The 23,734-nt window shown below is 40.3% G+C and overlaps 2 protein-coding genes across 2 annotated transcripts; one reads left to right on the top strand and one right to left on the bottom strand.

Annotated features, from left to right (window-relative positions):
• Positions 1-673: 673 nt before the first annotated feature.
• rab3ab (RAB3A, member RAS oncogene family, b) lies at positions 674-15,383 on the bottom strand (the record flags this gene model as incomplete). Its single annotated transcript, XM_079158568.1, has 5 exons — positions 15,356-15,383; positions 4,704-4,928; positions 1,953-2,071; positions 1,221-1,345; positions 674-864 (listed from the first exon to the last, which is right to left on the bottom strand). Exons 2-5 carry the CDS (start codon positions 4,926-4,928, stop codon positions 674-676), a joined length of 660 nt encoding a protein of 219 aa, XP_079014694.1. The 5' UTR covers positions 15,356-15,383.
• A 1,788-nt stretch (positions 15,384-17,171) lies between these two features.
• mpv17l2 (MPV17 mitochondrial inner membrane protein like 2) lies at positions 17,172-22,607 on the top strand. Its single transcript, XM_079158348.1, has 6 exons — positions 17,172-17,252; positions 18,669-18,887; positions 19,060-19,221; positions 20,147-20,223; positions 21,375-21,503; positions 21,800-22,607. The coding sequence occupies exons 2-6, from the start codon at positions 18,698-18,700 to the stop codon at positions 21,896-21,898; spliced, it is 657 nt and encodes a 218-aa protein (XP_079014474.1). The 5' UTR covers positions 17,172-17,252; positions 18,669-18,697; the 3' UTR covers positions 21,899-22,607.
• The last annotated feature ends 1,127 nt before the right edge of the window (positions 22,608-23,734 follow it).

Here is a 23,734-nt window from a genome sequence, read left to right as displayed (position 1 = left end):
ACCAGGTGAGACAACATATGAAACACAGATCCATGCATGTTTGATTCTGTCCTATCCTAAACCCTAAAAGAAACGTAGCACATTAGTTTGGAGCAGATTTCAGCTGGATCAGCACTGCCACATTACCTCCTCTGTGGCCTTCTTGGTCACCGTATCCGAGGCTGACATCTTATCAAGGAATTTGTCTGACAGGAAACGAAAGGTACTGTAAACATCGGAAGGATTTAAATGGCACTCTGAGGACGCACGCCGTCAAATCCTTCTTGTAAAACCACACTGAGGAACAAGGAGACAACAAATGATGGGTCGGGAACCTTCAGGAACCTGGTTCGCAAAGAGTCTGAAACACTCTGGTTTGATTGAACTTGGTTTGGCATCAGACCAACACCAGCACTGATCAAAATAAACACCGTTAAAGCTCTTTTATGAGGAGGAACCGGACGCAAACACGGCTCAGCACTGGTCCATCTCAGAGCATTTCAGACACTTTTCAACCTGGCTCTTGTGTCCCTCAGCCAATCATCGTTACTAAGTTACAGAAAGAAGCAGGAAAGTGAGTGAAAAGGGTGATGGGAGTATTTGACCCGAGGCTCCGGTGTCCAGCTGAAGGAGGACAAAGAGCAACAGGGAGAAAAAGGGTTTGGGGGGGTGGGGGGGGGTGAAGTAGTCAGCTTTAACATGCACAGTCCTGGTGAGGAGGAGCGGGCTGCTCTGTCAGCTGGGGCCCCTGTTTGGCCCCTGTGACAGCAGGATCTCCGGCGTCCAGGCTCTCCGACATCTTTTCACAGATGATGTCGACCAAACGCTCAAAGGTCTGCTTCACGTTGACGTTGTCCTTGGCGCTGGCCTCGAAGAACTCAAAACCTGGAGAGGAAACAGGGTGTGGTAGAGGGTCAGAGGGGTTTATTGAGGATGTGGTCGTCTTCGAGATGTAGCGCAGGGATGTAGCGCAGGGTACAGCTGGTGAAATACAACTATAACTACGGTAACAGCTTGTTCTCTAGAGCAGTATATGGTGAAATATCTTCCCAGCTATTTATTTTTTAATTTATGGTTGTAAAAAGATTATTCTTAATGACTCTGGTGATCTCCTGACTTTTCATCTATAGTAACACGAGCAGGCAAACCTTTCCGCCTGTCCATTGAGTCACTTCAGGTCTGTTTACCTAACAATGAGTCACAGAGAGGTGTGTATTTGTGTGCGTACACCATGAACTCACCGAGGTGTTCAGACAGCTGCCGGCCTCTATCTCCGCCCACCACCCGCTCGTCCTCCATGTCGCACTTGTTCCCGACCAGCAGCACCTGGGCGTTGTCCCACGAGTACGTCTTAATCTGAGTCGACCTGGGAACCAACACACCGTCAGCAATCAGAGCGGAAACTCAGAGACTGTGATCACACTGCAGGCTGAATGTGTCCTGAAGTTTTCTCATCAGTGTGTGTGTGTGTGTGTGTGTGTGTGTGTGTGTGTGTGTGTGTGTGTGTGTGTGTACAGTGAAGAAGAAACATGGAGTCTTTAATTTAAACCAAGTTCTAGATCACAGAGATTGAACATTTTTTATTTTGCTTGTATCTTGATCTTAATTACTTTTACCATGTTTTTATTGTACAGCACGTTGTAACATTATTTTCACAAGGTGCTATATGAATAAAGTTTGTATTATTATCATTAAGCAGTGAAAATTAAACCTAGTTTTTGACAATAATAGAGTGGGTCAAAATGAAATCAAGATAAAGTTTTCCTTCAAATTAAAAGATACACACAGGCAAGGTCCTGGGAGGAGACAAAACTAAGACTTGAACCGGATCTAGAGTATCTCTTTATCTTTTTCCAGACTGGCTATACCACTTGATCCATCCTCAACGCAGCACTCCCCTCTCACAGGTAAAGCTCCATGGTATCACTTTACACTCTATTCATGCGACACCCCCTTCTAAGCCAATCACGTACCAGTCCTGGACAGCACTGAAGGACTCCTCGTTAGTGATGTCGTACATGAGGATGAAGCCCATGGCTCCTCGGTAGTAGGCCGTGGTGATAGTGCGGTAACGCTCCTGCCCCGCCGTGTCCTGGGGGGGAAAAAAAACAGCAGCTTTTATTAAATCTCACAGAATCCACTTCACAGTGACCTCTGACAGGTTTGACTAAAGCCGCTTTGGCAGGTAATCCACACAAGCTAAATTCAAGAGTTGTCTTAAGAATGCTAAATAGGGGTTTGCTGTCTTTACTATTATTATAGACACATCATACCACTCATACAGCAAATACATACCAAGTTTCTACCTGTTATTAAACTTTCTAGGGAACTAAATTTACATGGAAGCATTTAAACTACACACACACATACAGCAACATGGACTACAAAGTGCCGTCTCTGACAAACAGACGTGTGCACAAATACACACAAAAACAAAACATACTGTAAACAGATACACTTCTTAGCTTGTTATGTATTTTCTTGTACTCATTGGCATAATTACTCAGTCACACACAACCATTCTCAGGTCAGATTGATATTATATGACATCTATTTTCCGGGAGAAGTGTAGCTCTGACATTTCCACACTGTTGGTTGTAATGTTCTACAGCTACAGTTTACGTCCTGCTCCTCCGCTCAATGTGCTGTAGGACACTCAGCAAGGCAACGGCTTGTCAGTCTAGGTAGCACTGTGTGCTGTGACATAACGAACACATTGGAGTACTCATCTTTCCCTTCATCATGAGCCCTGATTCAAATATAAAGCATGAAAAAGAAGTCTCCTCTTTCATGCTTTAATTTTAATCAAAGGATTTAAAGGGAAAATCAAGAGTTTTTAAATAAATATTTGGGCTATAGGACATGTATTATAAATAAATTACATAGAAAGTTATTTTTAAATCTAAATATGCTCAAGAATTCACATGAATAAAAACGTTGTCATTTATCAAGCAAAAATGCCAATTAATTGTTCTATTCAGCTTCTTATTAAATGTGAACATTTGCTGATTTTCTCTGTTTTATATGATTATAAATTGCATATCTTTGGGTTTTACACTGTTGGTTGGACAAAACAAGACCTTATGGAGAAAAGACTCTGAACATCTATTTGATATGATAGGATCAAATTGTTAGTTGTAGCCCAACATCTGTCTACAGTTATGAACACTGACAGCATGCATGTAGCCATAGAGTTTCCAGTGCAATGAAAAAAGAAAGGTTGTCCAGTTTCAAGTGAGATAATGTGGATGACAAACTATATAAGTACACATCACGTGTCTGCATAAATCTATATAAATGGGATTAACTGCACACTGTGAAATAAATTTACATACAGAATACTGTATATTGACCATTTTCATTTTTACTCGACTGGAGTCTCAACTGACAGGATTGCTGAGAGATGGGGGTCGGGGATTTTACATGTGTGTAGGGAAGGAGGGGGGGGGGGGGGGGGATAACTACTCGGGTGAGATGTGTAGTAGTGGGGGAAGGGAGAGTAGCACCCAGTCATCCATTTCTCATGCTCTGATTGGGCGATGCGGTCTCCTTTACCAGAGGCAAGACCTGAAAAAGGCTGACAACAGAGACAGCTACACACACACACACACACACACGCACAAACAGTGCTGTGCTAAGTAAAAGTGGAAATGATGGTATGATCTACAATGTGATACTGGAACAGTGCGCTGCTCTATGATTGTGTTTACTGCAGGAAACAACACATTTATGATGCAACAAACACCGCCCTGTTTGTTCCTGAAGGCACATCAATGTTACTCGAGTGTTTCGGTTATTACGTCCATTGAGTTTCAATAGGATTCTACTCATCCACGGGCCAGCTGGATGAGCAGGTTGCAGAGAGGACGCCGTTGTTATGCAGATTTGTGTATGTTTACTGCGATCTGAGGACAGTTGGCTTAATAACACTGCACCACATGCCAGTGTTTCACAGAGTTATCTGCTGTATTATTAGACAGCATTACAAAATTATTGTTTCAGAGGTTCAAGGGAGTAGCCCAAGGAAAAAGCCTTGTCTTTCTCACAACTGTCTAGCTCACCTTCTAATCCTGCTTTTTGAAACTGCCTTCAGATGTAGAGCTGGTGCCGCTGTGCTCGAAACAAACTACTCTGAACTGGGTGAAAATCCTGCCGCCATTGACAGGGACAAGATGCCAAAATTGTTTAAGTACTATATGGGAATAACGGCGCGTACTATAGGACAATCATTCATGAAAATCTTTCATGGTGCTGCACTGTAAAGGTGTGAGAGAGAGAGAGGGGTTTGCAGACATTCAACCATCTAACATGCACTTCGGTTGAGGCTTACTGACGCCTGGGGACTTAAGAGGTCACTTTGTGTGTGTATAGACTCTGCCTGTGCAGCCATACAGTGCAGAAAACCTCTGACAACTTTAAATGCTTAAACTGATTCATCTTAGCAATACACAGAGGAAATAAAAGACAAAAGCACTTAAAATGTGGAAAGACAAGAAAATAAGTTGAGACTATGTGGCTCAAAGGTCATATGTGAAAATGAAGCTAGTCGTGGGTCACTGTTGACCAACTGCAGGTGAAGAAAGTCAACAAGCTTGTGACAGTGAAGAAAATCAATAAGACTTACTTATTCAACTTCAGCCTCAAATTCATGTACATGTTAATTATAGATCTCAGGTTCATTTACTCCCCTTCCAGGAAACTCAACACATCTCCAGAAGTCTTACCCAGATCTGTAATTTGATCCTCTTGTCATTCCTGTAGATGGTCTTCACCTTGAAGTCAATGCCCACCGTACTGACAAAGGCCGGTGTGTAGGAGTCGTCGGCGTAGCGGAACAAGAAGGAGGTTTTGCCCACACTGCTGTTGCCAATGATGAGGATCTTGAACATATAGTCAAAGTTTTGGTCCGAAGACTCCTTCTGCCCGTAGGTCGCTGTTGCTGAGGCCATCTGTGGACAGAGAGGAAGGAGAAACACAAAGCTTTAATCAAATGGCCGCCGCTACATGTGTCATAGCAATTGGTGAAAGTTCCGCACAGGGCCTCACAATGCAGGTCTTTTTCTTTAACCCAGCATACGTTGAAGCTAATTTTCCTGACTGTGCAGTGAATATATAAGTCACATGAAAAAGTCATCTGTAAGATGATTCCTTCCTGGGCGGAGGGTCCCGGGTATAACGGACTATTGTAACATTGATGAGGCTGTGATGAATTACACAGGTCTTATTGCTGACTTCCATGTAATTCATCCAATAAAGTCTGAGTCCATCTCGTTTATTTCAATTGCACTATATTAAGGATTTGTCATCGTGCTGCCATGTTAAAATGTGCCAACATGACGTTCTAAAAAGCTCTTTTCTTTGGCGTAAGCTGAAAGTAATGAAATATGACGATTGTAAATACTTCTGTGTAATGCCGTTTTGAACTGTTGGTAAAACAACATATTTGAATACATCTCCTTGGGCTGCTGCAAATTGTAACATATGTTTTTCATAACATTAGATAAACAAAACAATTCATCTTTTAATTGAGAAAATAATGGGCAAGATGATGCAGGACTATTGCTGATTTGGATGCAGATGCATTAGTTGTTATTGATTGCATAGTTTAGTAGTCGGCCCTCTCTGAATAAATGACCGTCTCCTTTAAAGTCATGAGCAGAAACACACTTTAAAATGAAACCCAAGAAACCCATAAAAAAGCAGCGGAGGTGATTTCTCACACAGAAAAGCTCACAGAGTGTTCCGACAAAAGAGGAGGTTCTGTCAGCATCTGCTAGACTCAGTGTAGCTGTGATTAACTAGTCAGGCTTAAACATTTTCTTCATGGTAATTAATCAGAGCAGCACATTGCGATGTCAGGGGAAAACAGAAGGCCCATCTGACTTTTCTTAATTTGGCAGAAAGGTTGGCGGCGACTGGCTCGATCCGTCACAATCAGCTGGAGATGTGGAAGGAATAATTCATTGCACAAGCAGCTGCAAGATGAAGTCAGTTTGGAGTCTGATATTCACCAGCTGGACTTCAACAGCTCTGTGTCTGCACCATCCATTACTGTGATAATAAGAGGACTATTTTAGGGTCAGGTCTGACAAACGTTGATGGCTCCTTCACGGCAGGAGTCTAATGCTTACAGCTGAAGTTACAGACTTGAGAAGAAGTATAGCCTGATATCTACACCAATGATGGAACCACTGAAAAAGTAGATTTAGTGGCCTACACACTCATCCATGAATTTCCATGAATTTCCAGGGAACTACTTTCATGTCACTGATTGGACTCAAGTGGTTGAAATGTCAGAACTTAGCGCTGGTTGCTTACATGGCTTTTGTCGTTGCTTGAGTTCCTAAATCTCTGTGGTGAGTAAAATGTTGTCATGACCCCAAAAAAATATGAGAATAACAACCAAGTTGACAAATACCAAATATTCACCTTTAACTGTCTGAATGGGGCGCAGATACATTAACGTCCCAAACCCTGAACTGGCTCAAGGCGCAGACGTGCAGGCCTTGTTTGGCTATTTCTTCTACTTCTACAATATGTATGTCACATTCACAGACTTTTTAAATCCACCAATCGGCTTGCTTAGTGTGCTGTTGTGATCTCTGCAAACCGTCACGTCTTACAGTTACTACGAAGGTCTTCATAGAGGTTTCTGACAAAAGCATAAGGATCGGTTTATGCTTGAAAAGAACTTGTGTTTATGATGGCCAATTCGGAAATCAAAAGTGTTAATATACAACCTTGGGAGTCTTTTATTTTTTTTAAACCTTTATTTAACCAGGCTAGTCATAAGAACAAGACTTTATTTACAATGGCGGCCTGGCGAAGCTTCTTGAGGAAAGGGGGATTGGGGCTAAATTAAGTCAAATCAAAAGTTATAACGACAGCAAAACACATCCAAACATTTCCAACACAACCATTACTGACATACAGTCACAACAAGCATTACATGTGTCAACAAACATTACATGAAGACATACCGACTGGCACACAAGCATCAGGCAGTAGCAGACAACAGGATCAGGCACCGCAACCCCATCAAGAGAAGCATACTACAGGCAGTTAGACAGACATGCAAGACAAAACCACAGCAGCAAGAGAACAACACATGCATAGGATAACAGCAGAAGAAGGAACATTAGCAGGTTGGGAGGCAGGTTGAGGGGGGGAGATGCAATATCATTAAGATAATGGGATAACAGCTCGTATTTTCAGTCTCTCCTTGGAGACATACACAGTGTTGAACAAGGTTGTTCACATAAAAAAGTGACAGGAACAGTCGTGTCAAGAATGAAGAAATAGAGCGAGAAGTTCAATCCCTCCCTGGCTCCTCTCTCACCTCCGCACAGCAAACCGATCACGGCGCGAAGTGGGTGTGAATGTTGGAAAATTTACAGTAATGGTCGGACAAAGTTGAACCGAGGCTATTTGACCATGTGACAAGAAGCATACTGGCAAAAAACCATCAGCTACATGACTGAGACTTGTAACATTTGCTGGGATGCAACCACGCTATAGCTACCAGTGGGCTAAAAGGGCTAAAAGGATTCAGGAAACCTTGTCGACTCTTGAGAGCACAATGACTCGAGCCCACAGGCCTCAAAGTCGTGGCACCCTGCTCTATATTTAGACTGTTATCTCCACTCGGCTGCAGAGGAACACGAGAACTCACGGGGAATGAAGCACAAACAAAACAACTGCACCCTCCTCAGAGATCCGGCCGATCGGTTTACATGAAGGAACACAGAGATCCTTGTTAAATAATGAAGAAGCACCGACCCTTCCTCAACACACCTGATTTATTTTTTTTATGCAAAGAGGTTAGAGATGTCAGTTAAAGCCATTACCAAACCTGCTACACGCAACATAACTCTAAGAGGGGTTCAAACAGGAACCTGAAGTCCAAAAGAATAAAGAAACCAGAAATCACACAAAATATGTTTCAATCATTTCTGGTCTAATTTGCGCAAATAATTGAGAACATCTAAAAAAAAACGCAGCAGCAGCTGCGCAGGTGTCGATTTCTATCTGATTGATGACAAGTTCAGCTTCGATTGTGACGTCAATAATTCCTCACAAATGACTCTGCTGCCGGGAGCTGCTGCATAGATTTGAGCATGAGGTTCAATCCAGAATACCAAAGACGAACACAGAGACCTCATATGAGCATGGGCCTGAAATAAACTTCAATCAATTATTTAAGTCAAATAACATTATGAATTGAAACGCTCTGCTTAATTTAAAAAAAAAAAAATCTATTCACTGCATTTCTGAATATAATTGCTCATTTGAAACCTACTCTCTTAGGAGAGTTTGAACTAAAAGTGCAAGTTGCCAGACGTGTTGAATTTAATCAATAAAAGCACTAATTCATCAGTGAAAAAAACACATGCGTTTAGCTTCTGTGTTTTCTGCAAACAAAACAATATATATTGTCTCAAATAACCCATAGACTGCCATGTTACTGGAGGAGAGAGACTGTGAGAAGAAATGCTTTATTCTAAAGTTGCATATTTGTACGTCATAAACCCTCCACGATGCATACTTCATAGAATTAAGTCCAAAAGTGCTTGAAATGATGAGCAGTGTGTCTCAGTACAACATACGGTGCAATCAGGAAGAATTAGGACAGTTTAATGACCTTGTTCAGCACAATTCATTCATATTATTAGACAGCCTTTGTTTATATTCATCTAAATGTGTCTCCATCTCAGAAATATACAGCAAGCCACAGTTCCTACGACGGTACATGTAAACAACTTCAAATTAGCTGTGACTCAGCGTTTCAACTCCGCTAAACTTGATTGTCCTCCAATCAAGTCGACGGAAAATGAGAGTCTCCGTGCGCTGCAGTGAAGCGAACTGCAGTGTGACTCACCGAGGGCGAGAGTGTAATCCACAGCAGCTACGGGAAATGTGAACAAACACAAAGGCTGAAGGAGACGTACGGTTTGCACTGGATCAACTGACCCACATGGATATACTGCCATCACACAAGTCATTGATCCCACAGTGCTCAAAGGACGACACACGGACAGACTAATGTCACACGATCATCAAGTCTAGTGTGAGTTTCTGGATTGTAAGCACTTCAGCTAAAAGAGATCCAGATAAACAGATGAAGAAGTGGTGCTTTTGTTGACATGCCCTGGTTGGCTTATGGAGGGTCACCCTAAAGCATTAAACCCAGAATGTGAGGAACGTAAATCTTCACTAAAAGAGATTATGTTCCTTATTATTCAAAGACCTGATGCACAAATGTAATTGGAGAAACTCAGAAATACAGATGTGTGACATATTAAGAAGAAAAGAACAGTAGAGAACCATCTTGCGATGGGATCACACCAGCCGCAACGCCAAATCGGACCAGGGGTGCTAAGTGTGGGGGCCAGTGGCTCCTTCCTCACTTCCTACCCCCTTAATTACAGCGCCCTTGCTCGGACCACACCCATCTTCAAACTCTGCCTTCATTTTGATCTCAACTGCACACCTGTAGAGTTTCATGACTGCATCTAGCACGGTTTGCTTTGTATCTACAGACATATAAAAACCCGGCAAGGTACTCGAAAGCTTGCGGTAGTCTACCGATACCGTTAGTGTTTCCAGGACCATGAACACACACACACACACACACACACACACATAAACATTTGTGTTTCCATCCACTACCTTTGCGCTAGTATCAGGAGTTGAGGGCATCTATATAAACAGTTGGTCGTGCTAATTCTCTAGGCAGGTGCCATTGAACCACTGCAAAAGTGCCAGTCAAATCTCAAAAGAACAAAAACAATATGAAAAATGAGATGGAAATGTGGTATTTTTGTTTCTTTTATGTGTTAATTTACAGTCTCCTCATCGCTGAACTCGGGTGTTTTCATCTGCTGCCATTTTCCGTCTCTTCAGCTGAAGCCTCAGCGACACATAAGTCATATTTGTATGTCATGATTTATTCACTAAAAATCTGATTCCATTGCACACCCTTCGACACATCTGATCAAAATGCTAGAAAGATTTTACATTTGACAAAAATAAAACAATACAGAACGTTAACACTCGACTAAAATACATAAAAGAGTTCTATTTGTCACTGCGAACCAAAAACAAGTTACATCTTAAAGACATCTCATGTGACAAAGACGTTTTCTCTGGCTCTGACTAAAACAAACCTACTGGAAGTGAGATCGCACTTGATCACAGTCGGGCTTTGGTGTTCGATTTCCTCTTCGGCCGGCCTTATTAAAAATGTATCCGCTCATGTTACGGTTGCACCAAAGTGTCTGCTCAGCTCAGTAGATATTTCAGCCCATGTGCTTTCCATCAACATGGTTTTTTTTTTTTATCTGAATCAGCGATGTTGCAGTTTTAGCACATTAGGCAAAAAGTCAACTTTGAAGTAGACATTCAAGCCAAAGTCTCACAGTCAGTTCTATTCAACTTTTAGCTTCTCTTTGCTTGCTGTCCGCATAAAGCTCTCAGCCTGTCCTTCTTCTCTTTTCTCTACAAAACATATTTCTCTCTGAAAATCGTTCACCTCTTCAGGAATACTTGCTGCATCTGTGGAGGTGCAGGATCTGACCCTTTGCTTCTTTCCTAATGTTCTCTTAAAATTGTAGGCGTCTAAAGCGTGGATTTATTGAGCTTGTTATGGACCAAAGCACTGGTTTAAATACCTAAAAATGAAATGTAATCATGTGACATGTTGTTATTCGCTGCGATTAGAGGAGGTTAGAAATGAATAGCCACAGTTGGAAGTCTGAATCTTGTCAAACACGATCAAAGACCTTTGTTGGCTGTTGAGTCTCTGCTGTATGTGACGGTGTGGTGAGATTACTGCAGCCTCTCCTCTGCGTCTCAGAGATTAACTGCGAAGAAGAGAGCTGTCTTAACCTTCACGAAACACTACTTTGATACAGAGGCTTACAGGCTGCAGGCCTCTGTGTTTAATCTCAAAGTAATTAACAAATTCTCATTATGCAAATGTGTTTCAGCCTGCGGGGCGTTGCTGCTGCTTTCATTCGGCCTCGATAGCGAACTGCCTTTGAACAAAGCGAAAAGTCAGGTGGGCTGAACTGTGAGAGCTGCAGTGACACATGGGTTTGTTTTGAATTATGACTTAAAGAAATTGTAAGATGTATAATGGACTTTACATTACACTTAAGAGCCTTGGAGCTCTGTTTCAAGGGCTGCATTATTGAATTATCGATTCAAAAAGTGAAAAATGCACATCAGCAATTCTGAGAGCCAAAGGCGACGTCGTCCAAAAAACAATGAAATTCTGTTTACTAAGATATTAAACAAACTGGGCCACTGATTTTTTTTCTGGCAAATTAAAAAAAATGGAAGATAACATCATGTCTACACATTTCAAAATGACATTATCTCAGCCACATTAAAACGGTCTCATCAAATGAAAAGCCTCTCCCGCAGTTTGACGAGCAGAAACAGGACGCGGAGACGTGGCTGAATGTGAGGAGGGATGGGAATTGAGAGGTCAAACTAAACTGCAAACACTGGCACTAGATGCTGAGGATAACTCAGCTCCTCTATCATGGAGGAGGAGGGACATGACAATAAAGACGGCCAAATCACACTGAAATCCACATCTCTGATGTTTCTGCTGTCACTTTTAGTTTGCCGTGACGAGATGTGGTCACTACAGTGGGGGTTTTATTTGGGCTTTTGAGCTCAAAAAAACGTTTTTATATCACAGAAGAGGATTTTTTTGTTGTTGTATAATCCATCCATCCATCCATCATCTATAACGCTTATCCTCAACAGTGTCGTGGGGGGTTTGGAGCAGATCCCAGTCGACATTGGGCGAGAGGCCCTGGAGAGGTTGTCAGACAATCACAGGGCCGACGCAGAGAGACAGACAACCACTCACGCTCACAATACAGAGTCAACAACGAACCTAACCGGCATGAAGGAAGCCTGAGAAAGAGAGAAAGAGGTTTGAGTCCTCTTGCTGTGAGGTGACAGTGCTACCCACTGCACCGCCTGCTTTTAAACAATATAAAGCATTAAAGATTTTCACTTTTACATATAACAAGAAATACACTAGAAAACATGCAGCTACAGGTTTTCTGCTCTGCTCAACAGCACCCTGTCAGTAGTTAGACCTTAACCAAGTGTTAAGCGGTTTTCTTGAATCCTAATTCACTCAATCATGACTAAGGGTTTCTGTGCTGTACGATGACATCATCAAGCTCTCTTCTAAACCCGTCACCTAAATAAGATTGACGTCCTCCAGGAGCCGGATTGATCCATAGCTGAGTGCTGCTGCGGCCAGCTAGTCAGGCTCATTTAATCAGCAGTGGCTGGCCGCCTGCAGATTGACAGCTGATCCTCAGCTGATCCTCAGATCATCCTCAGATCATCCAAACACCTCCCCGCTTAAAGAAAGTTAGTGAGGAACCTGTTGACTTTCAACACATGTTTCTGAGGTCGGGATAATCCCATTTATTTACATTAAAGTATAAATTATAAACTACTTTTCACCTGAAAGTATTTCCATTTCATACTAATGCTAAAAAGTATTTAAAGTTAACTCCACTTCGACCAGCAACAACATTAAAGTACCACTTTATATGAATACATCCTATAAAAGTATTAAAATGTATAGTAGCAGTGTTATCTACTTTTACTTCGGTTCTTTTACTGGAATAAATAATCAAAATATTTCTTCCACCACTGCAAATACGGCGCAAACTCCAAAACTCTAAGAGTGAACAGGCTGTGATGGTAGAAAAGGTTTTATACGGATCTAGAATGTTCCACAAAAAACTTCACACCCAGAATCACAACCAGGACCAGAACAGGAAGCTACATCTAAACCAGCAGGACTGTGAGCAGTCAAATATGTATCTGCCACTAGATTGAATCAAGCAAACTCAAAATATCTGTGAAAATATGAGAGGATGCTGTAAAACTCTTTCCATCCCAAACCACACACACACTGCTTTACTGCCTGCTGTGTTCTTCTCTTTATAAATAAATGTCTGATGCTGTATTATTTATCACCACATCACCAGGCAGTGATGAATCAAAAACTAACAATGTACTAAAACAGAGAAGATGCAGTGTTTTTTAAATACAGCTGCTGTCCTGCCCCCGGGTTGCTGAAGACAGCATTTCCCTCTATTCCTCCAATCACGTGACCCCTTTTCTAGGAGGAGTGGTGATGCAGATGAGAGGAGGGGAAGTTAAAAATAGCATTTCTTCTCCCTCTTTCGTTTTTTTTCCCCCCTCTCCAGAGCAAACAGAAAGCAGAGAGGAGGGAGCCGCGAGGATGTGGGAGATGTGTTTTGGTGCTGGAGTCTGCAGGTGAACCCAGGACGCTTTGGATTAAAAGCATCTGTTTGTAAACCAGTTTATACTTCATGAATATGAACCTTTTATTGGACACGTCTTCCTTGTTTTTATGCTTTTAATTTTCAAAAAAAAAGATGTTGATCAAACATGAAAAAACCTGTTGTGGAAGGTGAAATCTTTTTCCTTTCTGTGCTTTGTCTAAGTTAAGACTTGTTTTGTTCGTCCCAGTGGTAATAATGACATGTATTAGTAGTATGTAGTTGTAGTTATAATAAGAGCTTTTCAAGGACCAGCTACAATTATTAATACAATGTTTACCTAAAAACTGCTGATACCTAATATCTGCCCAATATGTCAGTGTGTTTACGTTCTAATACCTACAACAATTCAATGAGATATTTCGTTTTTGAAGCTTAGACTATCATCTGATCGGACTGTGAAATTCTCCACTGAAACCAATTATTTCAGTGGTAACCGTTCTTTAAGGTAAGAAACATCTTAATTTAACTACTCTGAAGATTTAGTCTGTTTTTCTGCAGCAGTGGTGAGACGAGATTCACATCTTTGACAGACTGGCTCATATTTAAAAATGTAATAAAAGATATGGACCCAACATATGAATCTGATCGCGGTTGTAGCAGTGTTTGTTACAGGCCACATGGATGTGTGTTTCACAAGACTCTCACCGCCGGTAACTTTACTGTCAGCAGAGGAAGTGCAGATGTGAACTGCAGACCGTCGGCTCACATTCAGACTATTTCAAACACGTGAAACTTTGGGATCCTTGGAAGTTAAATGAAAACTGACGGAAGAGTTTTAGTCTACATAGCTCTTTGCATTGTACTATTACATTGATTCATTTTAATAACGGACAGGGCTGAATCAACTATGTTTTGATACTAAAGCTTTGAAACCTGTAGGTTAAGGTGGATGAAGGCCAATACATCTTCTGTCTGTCTCTGTCCTTAACACACACACACACACACACACACACACACACACACACACACACACACACACACACACACACACACACACACACACACACACACACACACACACACACTTTCATCTATAGACTCAAAAACAAATGTGTCTGTACATGCTGTCAATCCGTTCATGTGCAGCCTAAGGAACTGGGAGCCTTTACATGTTGTATATTTTCATGTATATGTGCAGTAGGCATACAACTATGTAGGCACACCCAATGCAGTTACGATGTTTAGTTTGAATATCGGTGGCAAATTATAGCCGGATTCTCCGTTTTCATTCCTTCTGTAATGAAATGAGCTGTTGCAGTGTGAGGAGCACACACACACACACACACACACACACACACACACACACACACACACACACACACACACACACACACACACACACACACACACACACACACACACACACACACACACACCATATTAAGGCACTAGCCTTGATCTGATTGGTTTAGGACTAAATGTTTCACCCTACCACAGACACACAACAGTCCTCCATAAGGCTCAACGTTTCATTTATACAACTCAAATAATATTGCTATAACCCTCATATTCGGACTAATAGTGAGTATATGGTATATCTCATGATAATAATCGCTGAAATATTATTAGAAAAATGACAGATAATTGCAGGACACAAATTGTATATGATGACTCTCTCCTTGTTTGCTCTATAAATAAAATGGAGGTGATTGAATAAAACTATATTGTTCCTCCACATTGAGAGATTTTCCGGATTTAAACCATCGGACGGTGTGAAACGCCTTTTCCTGCAGGACAGGCCCCTGGGCACACCAGAGAACCACTACGCAAATAGCACCCTTCAGATCCATCCCAAAAGATTACACGAATAAATATGCATTACATGCATCTACGACGGGTTTACGGTTTTCACAGTGAAAACAGCTGCTCAAAAGCGAGCATCGTACATGTCAAAGGTTCTTTAATCTGAAATATTGTCACAGATATTCGAACATAAGCGCTCATGAACAATACATGAAGGATACTTTAGGTTTAAATATGACATGTTTGTCAATGCAATACATTAATAGAGACAGGAATCTCACCTTTATAGATTTCTATCCGGCTGCTATCCACCTCGTCCAGGACCCGCAGAAACACCACCACTGTCAAGTCAGAAAGTCTGTGCAACACAACATCCGGCTACGGTTTCCAGAATAAAGGCCGTAAAAAAAAACCTGCCTATTTAATTGCTCAAAATAAATGCGACAATTATGATGAAAAATAAATGCTCTGGAAAAAAAAGAAGGAAAATCCTAATACATCTTATCCAAAGTATTATTTAAATTGGCAGTTTTACTTCATAGGTATAACGTTAACGTTAGCGGATGTGTTTTGCTAGTCGCGGCGAAAGTAGCTTCTAGCTGCAAACTTTAGCCTCAATCAGAGATGCTCACTTATCTCTAACTCCACACCACCAGGTGTTTACTTTGTATTCTTCAGACCACACAGACCCGGACTCAAGTGTCCTCCCTAGTGTAATGAGCTTGTGTTCTCTAACTGAACGCCAGAAATCCAACGCTAAACTCGAAATTACTTTGAAAGAAACAATTATTTCCGGTCTTTCTGTAACTCCGCCATCTTTACTCAGCCAGCGACAACGGTAAAATGAATGACAGGTGGGCGGGACCGCGGTTAAAATTGACAGCCTGTCTGACGAATCCAGAGCCGCTGCGTAACAACCGTCCTAAAAACATTCAAATATGGTCCACCTGTCATTTATTATTGATGAGCGCTGCTGGAGAGACTGAATTATTGATTAGGAGGTCATCAGTAACCACTGCTGCCGTGTCCACCTATTATCAGACAATGGTCATAGTAACAAACACCACTGCAGAAACAGAATATGATAAGGAATACCATACTAATACAATATGCTTTAAAATAACTCACAACGTCCTACAAACTATATATAAAGATGAATATGACCACTATAAAGTTAGCAACATGACAAATATAATACATACGCAGTTGTTTCAGTCGTAAGCACATTTAAGAATAGGATAATTATAGTAATTATTGTTTTTTGTGATGTTAGTCTGCTAATGATTCCTCTGAGACAAGGTCAACATAAATGTGTTTGCTATGATAAATCATAATACATTGGGGAGAAAGCATAATGAATTAGAAGACCTGCAATAAGATACAAACAATTGTAATGTAAACAATAATTACATATCTCAAAGATATAAATGGTGATAGCTTTTATCCATATTTCTCAGCAATATGTTGTCCGCCAAAACAAAACAAGAAGTTGATTGGCTTATTCTGAAGAAGGATTATATTTATATCAAAAGAATTTAATTTGTTTTTGGTCATGAAAATTTCAAAAATGTCATAAGTTTAGTCTAGTACTACTGTAGCAGCCAAAGAGTGTAAACAGGCAGATATACTACAGATCATCTAAATGTAATTTGTGATACAGGCTGCTGTATTTTGCGATAGTGGGATAATTGTCTTGTGAGTAATGCAACACATGTGTATAAATTAATCTTTGACTTATTACATGTTTACAGCCTTGATTCTAATTTAAATAATATGCAGATAAAGATTTAAATAAATGCAATGTGCTTCGACATTGACAATTTCATACTATACGTGTTTATAATACTCACCTGCTCGTGTCTTCCAGAGTACCACCCTTATGGTTGTTTATGCATATTTATTTGTATACATATATATGGTAAAAAATAGCAATAGCAAACCGTGAGCGTCAGAATATTATATCTTGTGTTGTAAAGAGAAAACATTGGTCATAGTGAGTGAAACAGTGATCGTTATGGCGTTCTGTTGTGATAATTGGTCCTCCAAACCAACAGGTGGCGCTCAAACATTTGAAGTGTCCAGTTCTAAGGGTACAACATCAACATCTCGCGTGTCAGGGGGGTTGCACTAGTGTTTCTCACGTGGATGTATGAAGAGAGCTCCGCGGTTCTGGTTTAGGTGAGGACGTGTTGACGTTTTACCACATTTAAGTGGCTGTGGTCAGGTTAACGTTAGTGGGGAAATTCGTAAGAAGGGAGATAGACTTCGACCCAACACCGACTCTTACATGTTAGCCAGTTTCATTTGGAGTTTAGCGAGGAGCAGAGAGATCATTGTGACATTGGATTGTGCAAATTTAGGGTCAACGTCAGCGCTGGTCTTGTACTAAATACGAAACAGTACAGTAAACTGTTGTGTACGGCTACATAGTTATGGCAGCTGAGTGTTTAATCCGGGGTTAAAAGAGCTGCTAGCTAACAGTTAAGCTAGCTTCAGTGACCTTTGAACCTCTCAACTGTCAAAAGTTTCCGTCTGTGTAATCTGCAGATAATACTATAAACGTAAATATAAATACTCTCATCCCGTGTAATACAGAGAAGTTAATTAACCCGATGAACAGTCCATGCAACAAAGTATATGTACTAAAAGACAGGGTCGTTGAACACAAGAGGAGACCTAAAACAACTAGTAGAAAGACATGTTTTCATTCATTAGCGTTAGTTCATTAGTATTAATTCATATTAATAATAACTTTATTGATCAAGTCTATGTGGGTCTCAGAGGGGCTGAGATTTACTTCCTACAGAAACGAAAAGAAGCTTTCTGGATTTGCTATTAGAAGCTTACAATCAAATCAAGATTTTAGTGTCATTTGTTGCAGTCGTTTAAACAATACAAGTAGTTTATAACTGTAGTATCAGTTTTAAATATCCTGGTTTTATATGATCATCTTATTGCTGTGATGATATAATATGACTGTGAGGTGTTTGTCTTATTCTTGTTGTGATGTCGAGTTAAAGCTTCATGAAGCATTTCAGCCAATTGACCAACACCAAACTGCCTGGTGGCCGAAGAGTGAAACAAAGCAGATCTATTACAGATTTTCTCAACCATGTAATGTCTTACACAGGCTGCTGTACATCTGTGCTACAACCATGGACATGTTAACGAAAGTAAAACCCAATGCATTTGGCCATGTATGCTATGTCAACACAAGCACACGATCAGCCAAAATGTTTTGGTAAACTTTTCTAACAGGGGGACAGGAATCTGCAACAAACCACTAGATGCCACTATAACGTACACACTGTCCCTGGGCAGAGGCCAGTAACTGGGAAAGTGATGTTGGGGCAGCCTTTATTTGTTTTTATTCATGAATAAACAACTAAACTCATTTCTTCTTATTTCAAAATGATACAAGCCTCACTGAAAACACGCTTGATTACTTAATTACTCAACACACGCTCTTAAATCTCGACACAGCACGTGACATCACTACTAATCTGTTTTGTACTTTTGTTTTTCACCCTCTGTGTTGGAGGAGCAGCATCCTGATAGGAGTTTGTCCATCATTGTCCTCTTTTCCCCCCACAGATGACGGTAACGTGAATTTCTCTGCCGTCATGCTTCCTCGGCTGGGTAAACAGTTTCTCGTCCGGATGCAGTTCAACTGGCGGCCGTTGTTCCAGGGCCGAACCCTGCTGCTCACAAACACCCTGAGCGGAGGAGTGCTGTTGGCACTGGGAGACATCGTGCAGCAGAGCCGGGAGAACTTCAAAAAGCCGGGCAGAGTACGAGACTGGAGGAGAACAGGTGAGATACAGAGAATAGCGGAGCTCTCTCAGCCAGTATACTCAAATCTCCATCTATTAATAATGAATCAAATGTCGTATTTGGGAGAACATCTGTGCAATGTGTTATTTTTTGAATGACCAACTCATTGCCATTAATGCTCTCATTTTCTCTTGACTCTCTCCCCCTGAAGGTAGCATGTTTACGGTGGGCTGCTCCTTAGGTCCTGTGCTGCAATACTGGTACATCTGGCTGGATGGAGTGTTCGTGGGCAAAGCTCTGAAAACGGTGTGCAAGAAGGTTCTGGTGGACCAGGTGGTCGCCTCGCCGTTTTGTGGGATGTGGTATTTTTTAGGTGAGAAGGATTTCATAGTTTGTTGTCACAAAGAAGCCTGTCTCCTTCTTCCCTTAGTGAACATGCACACATGAAAGAGTGTACAAAGTCAAAGGTTGTTCTTAAAGACATGGATGAGGTATGACAAAAGACGCTTTTACTGTCTGTATGGATTAAGCAAGATACTCCCTGTCCATTGTTCTTCATGTTTGGGATGGGCTAAATGCGTTTATGTACGTGTGTGAGAGTGTACTTACAGATTTGGATGAGGTAAGACGAAAGACAATATGGATGGAGCTCAAAGGTCTTCTGTGATAAGCAGTTTGGACTTCGTCCATGAATGTTTTATAAGAGTTCCTTCAGGCTCTGACCTTATCTGAAGTTAGATTTTATGAAGCGTGGCGCTGACGCACATCTGGTCCCCGTTTCGCATATGTATATATAAATGAATGCTGTTAAAACACGTTCACTATACGCAGCCTATAAAACTTATATATATTCTACAGCTGCACCACGATCTTGCTCATATAACATATCATTTTCAGAATTATTGGAATTATGTTCTGACACTGTTCAGAGTCACAGCGTTATATATATATATATATATATATATATATATATATATATATATATATATATATATAAAAAACACTTCCATTCGCAAAAATAAGGACATGCAGGGTTTTTCTTTTGAGCCGAAGGTAACTCTAGTCTGTAATATTTGAACGTGAGGGAAACGATATCTGACCAGGATTAACATTAAAGAGGGAGGAGACAGAGAGAAACTCAGGGTTTGTTTAAGAGGACTAGCGAGACAGACCCAGAGATAAAGTCTCCCGTCTTTCTGAAATTGAAAACCCAGAGTTTCCCTTATCTTAACTAACTCAGTCTTCACTAAACCTGCTTTCTGAAACAGGGCCCTGACCAACAATTCTGTTTATTGCAGGTATGGGTCTCATGGAGGGACACACGTTATCCGAAGGATGGAAGGATTTTAGGAGCAAGTTCTGGGAATTTTATAAGGCAAGTACACCTTGGGTCAGGGTCTCACCTGTAGAGCTGGAGCAGCCGACCAATGATAATTTACTCACAATGGGCAAATCGGGATCGTCAATATTTTCTTACCGAAATTGTTTGTATTCTGAAAACAAATTTAGAACTGCTTCAGCCTACGCACAAATCATGAACGCCCGACCGGCTCTCTTAATGTAAACGCACACATTTGAACTTAAAGCATCTCATATTAAAACCGCATTCATTAAGGCTTTTATAGACAACAATACTTGAAAAGGTTAGTTTACTAATACATTGGCCAAATGTGTTAAATGACTATGAAATTGAGGCATAATTATTGTCATCATTAAGCTGTATATTTCAAAGCTTATATTGAGGTTTTCGAATTCCGAATTTTAAGTCGTAGAACAATATGTTAAAATATCTTAAGCTTGTGTTAAACACAGACATGTTTCAGGCATCTAACCAAAAACCCATTCAAATAAGCCATTGACTTAAAAAAAATGTCTGCCAGAGAGCATTTGACAGTGGGACAGGCCTGAACCCTCACAGACTGAGCATGAACGTGTCACTAAGTCCGTGAGTCTGTGAGTGTGGACCTTGATTCAATTTAGGACTCCTGCAGCTCTGTATTATGTTATTATTTACAAACACAACACTTCCTGTATCCATTTCAAATTAAAAGCCTCGTCGATTTTCAGTGGACAGAATCCTTTATTTTCTACCAAGGCTTTTATTGTGAGACGGGAATGTTTTGTTAGCTTGCACAGTTCTTAATGTCACTTTGAATTGATGCCGCTGTGAAACGGGCCTATTTGACCACAGTTTAGCACAATGACCATAGACGGTCCAGCCGTATGCGAGGTTTCTTAGTCTTGTTCTTTGTGTTACTACTGACTCATTGAAATGTCATCAGTATTGTTGACATGTAGCAATCATTTGTGATCACCACATGTTAACTTTATTAATGGCTTATGAGACTCTTTTTTTCCTCAATATTTAAGAAGATATTTTCTATGAGGAAGCTCACTGACGGTTTCCTCTGTATGTATTTGTGAAAGCAGATATCTTGGTTGCCAGCTGACAGACACGTTTTTACCATGTTTACTTTGTGTAATCAGTCCAGTTTTGTTGATGTTCATCTGTGTTCTTGCCTGCAGGCGGACTGTTGTGTTTGGCCTCCTGCTCAGATGATCAACTTTTACTTCCTCTCGCCCAAATTCCGTGTTGTGTACATGAACTTTATCACCGTAGGGTGGGATACCTACCTTTCCTACCTCAAACACAGAGTAAGTCGCCCACACAGGAGATTCAATGGAAATTCTGCTAAATTCTGGCTTATAAAATGACCATTTTACATCTTTAGTTTTTAAGTTGTTGTCTTAAAGAAGAAAACATTTTAAAATGTTGCCACTAATAAAGAAGAATTAGTAAAGAACAATAAACACACCGTATGTATCAAAACTCATCTCCACCATTTCTCTGCTCGTGTTCATTGTGTCCGTCAGAGTTTTCTACTTGCTCATTAATTTAAAGTGAAGTGATATTGATTACATTGATGTGTGTATTGGTGTTTGTGTGACAGGATGACAGCCAACCCACTGAGCTGCTTTCAGACAGCAGTGCTGTGGATGTTCAGCAGGAAGCGCTCCCGTCGACCAAACCTCTGGAGGAAGAAGCTTAGAGACGGAGCTCAAGTGGGAAGTCGTTCATCGGAGGCAAAAGAACATTTTGCTTTTTTTATAGAGTCTGTGTATTTATATCTGAAACGTGCACTCCTGGAGGAACATTCAGGGATGAAAAGCTGATCTCTGATGATAGCGCTTTTCTTTTTATCATATCTGCATCATTGTAACTGCTGCCTTTAACACGACCTTCCCCAAAGCATTTAAATGTCAGTTAGTGCAAGTTATTAGTGTGAAACTACACGATTTAAACTGTCCAATATCCAACAGACTGGCATTCCTTTTATTTGTTTGCTGTTTCTGGTATAAAATGAAAAAAATCTGAAAAGCTGAACAGCTGCCATGTTTTTATCTCCAATATTAACTTGTGTAAACTTTGCCTTAATGTGTGGAGCCGTTCTGTTTTGATGCTAAATAAGATTGTCTTCAGTTCATTCCTTTGAGGTATTTATGAAAAGAATGCACGATTATGATTATGTGCTTGAAGAAAATGTATTACGGTATAATTATTTAATATCACATGTTTTATTTTTTATATCAGACTGAATCATCAGCTGTACTTGATTGAAGACCGACCGAAGAAATAACTTATTTTTCAACGGCAGAAGTTTTATACTTTTATGTTTTAAATGTGACTTGATATACTATCTTCTGTACGTCTCCAGCTGCTATTTTATTAATTAATATCTAAACATAAAAAATGCTGTCTAAAAACCGAAGCCTTCCACGGTGTTTTTTTTCTTTTACATATGGAGGAGGTTCAGTTCTTGTCACTTCTTGCTGTCAGTGTCTCGTTTCCTCTGATTCATATATTTATATTTAAATGAATAATTATTGCTCTTTGATATTCTTTACATCAATCCGATGTCGAAATTTAGTATCGTTTTAAATAATGATTTCACAATATTATATACAACAGTGACAGTACACAAAGTATCAATTTAATCAGTTTTCAAACAAAAGGAGCAACTTTATTTGTGTAGACCCTTTAATAACATGGAAAATTCAACCTCATTGTCAAGTGTTGTCATTCAAAGATTTGCAACCTGCTAAAAACATTTAATGTTCATATTAGACACCATCATAGATTTGTGTCATACTTTCCACCCTCATGGAAAGTAGACCAGAGCAGGCGGCAGCAGCAGCAGCAGGGGGCGTTCAAGTCCAAACACTATAGTAACACGTCTAACTGCATGAAGTTAGAGTTTCTCCTTGCTTTGTTGACAAATGCTGCTTTTAGTGCATGTTAGTGCATAATGATCATACCCCACTTGTTAGCTCACAGCTAAATGCAACTAAATCTCTCTAGAGCAACAACAGTAATGTTTGCAACAGCAAAGTCACTATATAAAGTCAATAATATCTCACTGGAAATAAATCTAAAATCTCAATAAAATAAGTAACCTTACTGAGTGAAGTTTATAAAGAATGAAGGACACAGACATCATTCCTTCTGTCCTCTGTCATCCTCCCTCTGTTGATTCACTGCCTGCAGGTAACGAGAGAGAGAGAGAGGATATGTGAAACGGTGAAACTTCCAGCCTGGAAAACTCTATCAAGTGGAAATTTACCAGAAACTCAAAAATCTTAATTCATCCAGTCACAGGTTTAACTAAGTATGACTATCACCGAAGGAAACAAATTTCAAATGGATTTACAATCTTTAGATTCTTATAACCGAAGAGAATCAATTCATATTTTAGCATCAGAGTTCCTCATTTTGTTTTTTATAATTATTTGAGAATAGTTTTGTAGTTTTTAGCTGTATTAGCAGTTTCAAATACTCAGCCAGGCTTTATATTCTATCTTTATTTTTGTGAAGACATTTTATTTAT

Source organism: Pholis gunnellus (genome assembly GCF_910591455.1).
Source record: "Pholis gunnellus genome assembly, chromosome: 4".
NCBI lineage: Eukaryota > Metazoa > Chordata > Actinopteri > Perciformes > Pholidae > Pholis > Pholis gunnellus.
Note: the sequence above shows the minus strand (reverse complement) of the source record. Positions and strands in the feature narration are given on the sequence as shown.

Bases quoted from the DNA above. Each gene is read 5' to 3' on its own strand.
- mpv17l2 (XM_079158348.1), top strand. From the start codon at position 18,698: ATGCTTCCTCGGCTGGGTAAACAGTTTCTCGTCCGGATGCAGTTCAAC. The intron at 18,888-19,059 runs GTGAGATACAGA...CTCCCCCTGAAG, and splicing joins ACGAGACTGGAGGAGAACAG to GTAGCATGTTTACGGTGGGC. The intron at 20,224-21,374 runs GCAAGTACACCT...TCTTGCCTGCAG, and splicing joins AGTTCTGGGAATTTTATAAG to GCGGACTGTTGTGTTTGGCC.